This window comes from Neopsephotus bourkii, unplaced genomic scaffold (genome assembly GCF_033783945.1).
Source record: "Neopsephotus bourkii isolate Nb327-2 ecotype Australia unplaced genomic scaffold, CSIRO-AGI_Nbou_v1 NB_128, whole genome shotgun sequence".
Classification (NCBI taxonomy): domain Eukaryota; kingdom Metazoa; phylum Chordata; class Aves; order Psittaciformes; family Psittacidae; genus Neopsephotus; species Neopsephotus bourkii.
Window position 1 is genome coordinate 4616 of NW_026900645.1, and position 8981 is coordinate 13596.

The window sequence follows — 8981 nt, forward strand, 5'->3', positions numbered from 1 at the left end:
AACTGTTCATTATAGATCCTGTCCTTTAATCTCATTGAATCATTGAAAAAACTTATTTAATTGAAGGACTCTTTTTTATTATTAAGAACATGGTGAGCCCTGTAGGGGAAAATTTGTGGACTAGTTTTCATCTTTCTGGTACATAGAAGCATTATAGAGAGGCATTTGAAGTTCTGCTTTAAATAAAAGGTAGTTAATGTTCATTTGTTTTGTCAGTAATGTTTATGTTGTTGTATTACTGCTGTGGGTACCAGAATAGGGCAGATGACAAGAACATGTTAGCAATACTGTTAGGTTTTCAGTTCCTGCAATTCTACATTACATCCAAAATGCCTTTTATATAAAACCTGTGATTGCACCCTTATACTACTGATCTCTGATCTGTACAAGAGCAGGTTATTGCTGTATCATGTTAAACTCGCTGCATGGCATCTCTTTTCCTGCACGTTAGAAAGTATATCAGTGCTTGTGCCCTGTGCCTTTTGAATGACAGTTGACCATTAAGACATATTAGTTGTATAAATAATTGGTGTATAGATTATTCCACGTATTTGACAGTTCTTCTTGTGTCAGTTTTATTGTATTGCTTTAAACTGGAGGTCTCTAAAGGTATTTTCTTTTGCTTGTTTAGTATGTGTTCAAGTTTATTGGAGTAAGGTTTTGTGATCTTTCTAGTACAGGTGAAGTAACTCATTCTTCCCTTGTGTCCTAGTTCAGACTTGGATCTCTGAAGCTACAGAAGATTTTGAGTCCAGCAGAGGTGGTTAAGGAGCTCATTGGCTCCTGTCTGGACTGTCTGGGAAGACTGCAGGCAAAAAACGAGCATCTGCAAAAGGAGAATGAAAGGCTTCTCAGCTGCTGGAGCGATGCAGAGAAGCGGTAAGTTTAAAAGTGCAGTCAGAAGGGATCCTTGAGAAACCTACAAATACTTATACTGTCAGTGTGGACTTTGCTGATGAGCACTTTTGAAGTCATACATAGAAAGGAGCACAGAAGTTTTTCTTCTTTGACAAGACTTTTGAGCCCATCTATCTACTGTCCATGTAGTTGTCTATCTCCTTCCTATGTCAAAGATACAACTGGTGTTACAATTTGCAACTAAAGTTGGTTTTACCCTTATAAAGTAGAAAAAAAGATAATTACCTCTTTTCTGTAGAATCCTCTCCAGTTTCTTCATGAAGCCTTTTGCTTTCCATTATTCCTTGCAATACTTGGGACTAGCAGTTTAAAATATTTATATTTTTTACTGGGAAATAAGTTGCCATTGCTTTAATCTGTTTGCCCTATCAAAGTAGCCAGAATTGGAAAGCCAATGTGTTGTTACAGGAAAAAGTACCATTATTTTGTGAGAGAGTTTTGTAATTGTCATTGCATTTATGATTTGAATTGTCTGCTACTGCACTCTGTAGTGAAGTAATTTTTGCTTATTTCAGTTAGCATAAAACACTTAGCATATGCAAGTCAGAGATTTATCTCAGTTTTCCAATAACTTTATATGAAAAAATACATTTAGGAACATTGATGAAAGAATGTAGCTAATTTGCGTTAATTTACCTTGATAAAGAGAGCTAACTTTTGGGAGGAGTTAGTTTTGTTTCCCTGTCATTAAAATGAGTTTCCCCTGACAAGCATAAGGCTTTCCTAAATGGTGTTTTACTGCTTAACAGTTTACTGAACAATAGCGTATTGTATAACCAGTATGCTGTACTGCATTACAGGCTAATGTGTAATAGGCATTAATGCTTGTATCAATTTCCATGGTGGTGTGGCATTTTTAAAGAGATAAAAAAAAAATAAATCAGAGTTGCCTGACAGCCTTTGCTCTCAGAAGCAGTGTATTCAGTCTGCTAAAGGTGGTGGTTTTCTTTAGTATCTTTGTTTTGAATAGCTAAAACATGATTTTTCAAAATAAATGCTGGAAGTTGGAAGGTCACCAAACTTTGTCCGTGTTTGCTAAATGCCGAATAGAAATAATTTTTATCCAAACTTTAGCTTTTTTGGTTTCATGGGTCTTTTTTTTTTTTTTTTGTTGTTGCTCTGTTTTTGTTCTGTTGGTTGGTTTTGGTTTTTTTTTTTTTTTTTGTTTGGTTGGGTGTTTAAAATTTTGTGTTTAAAAATTCTTTTTGCCTGCTGTCTTTGCTCTTTCGGCTCCAAACGCTGGACCTGGTGTTGTGAGTTTCTCAGAGCTGAGCAAAAGCTCTGCCTGTCTTTGTTCAGTAGGCATGATTTCAGGCTTCATGTTTAGTATCACTCATGATGTTGGATGATAAGACGTCATATATATAGTATGTGATGCGAAGAATTGTGTCCCCTCTTCACCCAGAGCTAATGCACATCAGCTCTAGAGTTTCAGCTGCTACAGTTCACTTTGCTTAAAATCCCTTTCTTCAGGACCTCATTAGAATTAAGTGCAGACTTCCAAGATCTGGTTTAGTTCAGGTTGTGCATAGGGCACTGGATGGAATAATTCAATCATAGAATCATAGAATACTTAGGGTTGGAAAGGACCTTAAGATCATCTACTTCCAACTCTCCTGCCATGGGCAGTGACACCTCCCACTAAGCCATACACCTAAGGCTCTGTCCAGCTTGGTCTTGAACACCTCCAGGGAGGGAGCATTCACAACTTCCCTGGGCAACCCATTCCAGTGCCTCACCACCCTAACAGGAAAGAACTTCTTCCTTATATCCAATCTAAACTTCCCCTGTTTAAGTTTTAACCCATTACCCCTTGTTCTATCATTACAGTCCCTAATGAAGAGTCCCCCCCTCAGCATCCCTATAGGCCCCCTTCAGATACTGGAAGGCTGCTATGAGGTCTCCACGCAGCCTTCCCTTCTCCAGGCTGAACAGCCCCAACTTTCTCGGCCTATCTTCATACGGGAGGTGCTCCAGTCCCCTGAGCATCGTCATGGCCCTCCTCTGGACTTGTTCCAACAGTTCCATGTCCTTTTTATGTTGAGGACACCAGAACTGCACACAATACTCTAGCTGAGGTCTCACAAGAGCAGAGTAGAGGGGCAGGATCACCTCCTTCGACCTGCTGGTCACACTGCTTTTGATGCAGCCTTAAGGATGCAGTTGGCTTTCTGGGCTGTGAGTGCACACTGAAGCTGGCTCATGTTCATTTTCTCATTGACCCACACCCCCAAGTCCTTCTCCCCAGGGCTGCTCTGAATCATCACATTTCAGTTTCCCTACTCTTAATTTTGTTGACCATCATGAAGGTTTTTTGAGATTTTTCCTGTAGCTCTCTGGGGTCCTTTGAAGTGCAAACCTGTCCTGCTTTCCATTCTGTCTGTAAAATGCCAAGCAAGTCTCATTCAGGAGGCTAAATCTGCCTAGTACAAAGTCTGTAGGGTGAATACCAGCCGTGACAGGCTGCTGGCATTTGCCTCAATGTACCCGAGATAATCTGCTTGGCTTCAAATAGTTTGCTGTTGGCAACCCTGTGCCAGACACAGAAATGGCTTCTACTGCTTCCCTCTGCAATTCTGGTTTCTGTGAAGATGAAAGGAAAGAGCAGGCCAAAATTCCCTGTGAAGATAAAACCCTTGTAACTCCCTTAATTTTTATCATCTTGCTTATTGTGATGACTTAAGTATAGGATTTTGTCTGTCTAAACATTTCCCTGCCTCCATCAAATGACCCATACATAGCCGACTAGTGTGAGAGTTATTGACTAGCTAGACTGTTCAGCACTTGATCTAAAAACATAAGATAAAAATTACCAAGGCACTGTCTGGAAGAATGTACCATCCCTAGGAGTGTTCAAGGCCATGTTGGATGGGGCTTGGAGCAGCCTGGTCCAGTGGAAGGTGTTCCTGCCTGTGGCAGGGGGTTGGAACTGGATGATCGATAGATAGAGAGGTTATGGAAATTTTCAAAAGGATTATTCTGAAAACGCTGCCTGTGGGTGCCTGGGGCAAGTGTGTGTGTGCACACCTCTGACATGGAGGAGTTAAAATACCAGAGCAGAATAGCTATTGTTTTTATCTAATATAGGTAATTCAGTAATAATAATCTGTAGCAAAATAAATCCTTGGCCAATAAGACACAAGTAAAATTTCTGATTTGGGTGTGGTATGTGTTTTGTATCAAATATCTAAAATTAGCGTAGACAAGCCAAAATCAAAATAGCTGCTAATTTACGTTGTGGTCAACTTAGTGACAGAATATTTAAACCACAAACAGCTTATAAAAATCCGGGCTAGGTAGTTGTGGTACTTGAAATTGACTCTTCAGCATTAGCTCATCAAAATTCAATACCATTGCCAGTTCTGGGGGAAGGGTGAATCCAAAGCATAATAGAGCTTTGCCATAAGACCAGAAATTATTTTAGAGGACTGAGGACAAGGATAAATAGCAGAGATGCTGAATTTTTTCTTTCCGGTATTGGATGAGGAAAATGTATAAATGCCTTAAGTTACACAGTTCAAGTTATTCTTTATAAAGCAAATGTGATTGCTCTACGTTTAGGCAGGACTTAGGAGCCGGGTAGTTACCTTATTTTCTAAATTACCTTATTTTCTCGAAAATCATAACCATTACTATTGCTAGCTGCTTTCAGTAAGTAGTGCAAGCTTTCTGGTAGCTATAAATTTGGGCACATCTGGCATGTTGAAAGCATTGCACTGAGATAACAGATCTAAGAGTATAGAAATTGGAAGACACATGCAAATAAGACTTGCGCCACTCTAACCATTAACTTCTGTTTATTTTTGTTGTACTTGAAATTTGTCTTTGAGATGAGCAGATTCTTCATTTGGCCTGGGGAGGTGGTTCTTTAGTGAGACAAATTACGTACATGCACAAGCATGTGGCAAATTGCATTTAAGTTTGTATTTGTAACTGATCAGGTATTGGAATGAAACCTATCCAGTTTTGCTTGGTGGTAGTGAGATTCAGGTAATTCTATAGGATTTGGTACAGACAGGATTTTGCTACAGACAGATATCATTCCCCATTTTACACAAAATCCTTATTCACCATTTTTATGTATATAAACATACTTAGTTTCAAGCATATTTGGGCACTTCTAGAAACTGTATTAGGGTTTATGATTCTTTGAGGACTGTCTCCTTATTCCCTACTAAACAGTTAAGTTTTGTAGGTGGAATGCCTCCTAGTATTTGATTAGTACATATTATCTTTCATTTATGAATTATTGAACCGATCTATATGGTAATGATGTTCTGCTATTTGCATTTAAATTAGATGAATTATTTATCAAGTATATCCCTAAAGCATTACACAGTAGACTTACTACTTCGTGCCATTATTTTCTATTCTCTTTCTTCTTACATCATGGTTTTGATTGATGAACAAAATAATATTTTGTTTTAATTAATATTAAGATAGGAAGTCTGTTGAAATTTCTAACCTTATAACTTAATATTTTTAAAATCTGGTTTGTGTTTAGATTTTATAACAAAGGGAGCATTCTAAAGTTTTTTACACAGACTGGTAAAAAGAATGTTTTTCATGTTACGACTGTTTGCTGTTATACTGTAGTTACCATGATCAATATATTGATATACTTCAAGATGTTTATTTGCTTGTTATGAACACAGGTGTTAAAATGTTTGTGGTTCAACCCAAGGACTAAAAAAGTTACGAAATACAAGAAGTCAGTGTAGGATCTCAGTTGCAACCAGTCACTTCTTTTATTGTGCTATGTTTGCTTATATTCCAGTCTTCCTTTATTTAAGAGACTGCATACATCCATATTCTTTATTTTGTACTTCCATTATGGTTTTTTTATTGATACTGACCAACATGTTAATGTTAGCCCTTTAAAACCTGAAGAATATTATACTCTGAAGATACTAAGGACTTTTAAGACATTTTTATATATATTCTAAGTATCGAGTCCTCTTCCAAGTAATTGTGATTAGTTCAGTGGGGGCTGCAGGTGTACCAGGATCTCAGCCCTGTATCTGTGCAACTCAAAATGAAGTTTGCAGCACTGTTATTAGCACTGAATTTGCCTGAATGCAAGTAAAGGTTACAGTTTCCATCAAGTGTTGCTGCAGTGTCTGCTGAACTTTGCCAGGAGCTGATTCCTGTGCCTTGCCAGCTCACCAGAACAACACACACAAGGCTGTTGGTGGAAAACAGCCAGGCAAAGATCTGTAGCACCCAAGTCTGCCTGGGGAGTCCTGCCAAAGAAAGAGTTCTAAATCTGTCCTAGAATCACAGACTGATTTGGGTTGGAAGAGATCTTAAAGCTCATTCAGTTCCCACCCCCTGCGGGGACACCTTCCACTAGACCAGGTTGCTCCAAGCCCCATCCAGCCTGCCTTTGAACACTGCCAGGGATGGGGCAGCCACAGCTTCTCTGGGCAACCTGTGCCAGGGCCTCAGCACCCTCACAGGGAAGAAGTTCTGTCTAAGAGCTCATCTCAATCTCCCCTCTGTCAGGTTAAAGCCATTCCACCTTTTCCTGTCTGTGTCCTACTAAGGTATACCCACTTTGGTGAATTTAGCATTGAAACTCAGATGCAAGATGTTGGACAAGTCCTGCATGGATTGGTATGGGGTTTCCTGTAATACGAAAGCTGGTCTCATTACAGAATTTTCTTCCAGAAAACACAGAATTTTAAAAAGAAATAATGTAACAATTAATTTTACATTGTAGGCTAGAAAAATGTGTGGTGGCTAAAGAAGAACTAGAGGCAGATCTCTATAACCGTTTTATTTTGGTGCTGAATGAAAAGAAGGCAAAGATAAGAAACTTACAGAAGTTGTTGAATGAAGCCAAAGAATCTGCAGCAGCTGCCAAATATACAAGGTATTTCTTAATGTTCCCAAGTTACTTGGTATCACACCTAATGCATAATTTACTTTAGCTTAGTTTCCATTCCCTTGACTCTAGCAGTGACTGCTCTTTCTGGCTAAGTGCTTAGTTATCCAAAACAGTAGCTGGTCATGGAAGCAGAGGACTCTTTATCACTGCAAATAGCAATATACTAATTTGGATGCTGTAGCCACAAACTAAATATTCAATTAATCTCTCCTTGTTTCTGGTAGGATGCAAGTGATTTTACAATCAGAGCATGTCCCTGCCATTTCTGTAGGTGGTAATTTCATCATTCTCCCTGAATATTTGGATTCCTTTTGTCCTTTGGGGAAAAAATGCCAAACCTAAATTTAGAAAAATTTATGTAGTTTTTATTTAAAAAATATCCAGAGAAGAGGAATCATTCTAATGCTACTACGTGCCTTAATTTATTTGCTGTTTTTATCTTGTTTTTTAACTTTTTAACAACTTTTATTGTCTGTCCTTGTATATGAGTATTATAAGCTGTTCAGTATGAGGACTATGTTGACATATATCAGTTTACGTTGCCTAATAATTATAAATTCTTATCAAGAATAATAGATAGACAAGATGTGCTCGGTTGTGTTTTGTTGTTGTTTTTGTTTTTTTTTTCCTAGGGATACTATAGCTACTACTCAGATGGTCACAGGGGGAGAAAATGAATATGATGGCAGCACTGATGAGGAAAGTGAAAATTTAACACAGCCCTCATTACCACCAGGTAGGACAGAATGTACTGTCTTTCGGAAATATCACAGACAACCCAATCACTTTGTGTGAGTAAACCCTAATGAAGACAAAATGCTACCTGACAAATTGACAAATTGACAATTGCTCTGTGACAAGCGACCTGCAAGCCCTAAAAATATCTCTTCTAGAGTAGAGTATAATGCTGGCATTTTCAAATTTGAGAGAGGAAGACTAAAAGCATCTTGTAGAAGTGAAGGCACTGTCATTTCTTCCAAAATGACAAATTGCATACTTCGCAGAACTAATGACAGTCTTAACAGTATCTGAACCATCCAGAATTACATTTTGAATTCTAGGAATCATGATGTGTGTGCAGTGATTGCTAAAATGTACTTCCTGACAGTTTCAATGGTGCTTAAAAAGGGGAAAGAGAGGAGGTTTAACAGCTATGAAAAGAGCTGTATACCAAAACGGAATAAAAATGTATTTAAAGCAAAACTAATTTTGTCAGTGAATTTTTGCCCTCATGAAGATGCTCATGAAACTTGATTTGACTAATTTTTCCTTGAGTAGAGACTTGTAAAGTGTATGGGATACAGCAGTTTCCCATTATACAACACCAGATATTTAACTGTAAGTTGTAATTTTGGCAAACTACTAGGACCATGCAGGACAAATGCTATCAAAGTTTTAAAATTGCATTACTGTAGGGTTGTGTATATATGCATATATATTAATTTCCCTTCAAGTCTGCAAAGTTTGCTGTGGGTTCTCTCACTGGAGCCTTTTATTTCCACCATAGGTAAAGGTTATCAAGACAACTTGTCACAGCATTTTCGTGTGCATACTGGGGACCAGAAGTGTTCAGCACCCTGATACCAGTGTCATTCAGCTTTATATCTCATTATCCTGTTGAGGATTTTCTGATATAGTAGTATTCATTATTCAGATATAAAGTAGTCACTGCCAGAAAATGGAGAAAGTTTCAGTCATGGAAAGAAATAATTTTATATTGTACTGTGCTTTTTTGTTCAGACATCTTTGTTTTCAAGTGTGTTTGGTCTGGGGAGAAATTCTTGACATTTAGTGAAAAGGCAAGGAAAAGTGAATAGTGTTCATTCCTTTGCTACATTCAGTGGGACTTAGCTAGGTCAGTGAGAGTTTTGAGGTAAGACAAGTTTTCATTTTAAAATAAAAACAAATGCCCACTGCTCTTCTCAGGCAATCTGGACTCATGAATATTTTAGAAGGAAAAATAGCAGCTGTATTTTTATTTGAATTGTAAGCAAAAATGTGCTTTCTGTTCCATTTGAGGGATACAGAATTCCCTTTGAAGATTTTGAGAATGAGTAGAGAGTTCTTTCAGCTGCAAAATTTGCAAGTAATGTGAAGACTATAAACTTAATCCTTTGGGTGACACACTCCAGTGTTTCAAGGTAAAGGCATTCTTGAACCTGCACAATGAGTA

General features: G+C 38.0%; 1 protein-coding gene across 1 annotated transcript; it reads left to right on the top strand.

The window, feature by feature from the left end:
• Positions 1-712: 712 nt before the first annotated feature.
• On the top strand, positions 713-8570 carry LOC133220112 (DNA repair protein XRCC4-like; the record flags this gene model as incomplete). Its single annotated transcript, XM_061367976.1, has 4 exons — positions 713-879; positions 6641-6793; positions 7441-7544; positions 8316-8570. Coding segments are annotated over 4 exons (498 nt in total), but the record flags the coding sequence as incomplete, so codon positions are not given.
• Positions 8571-8981: the final 411 nt, after the last annotated feature.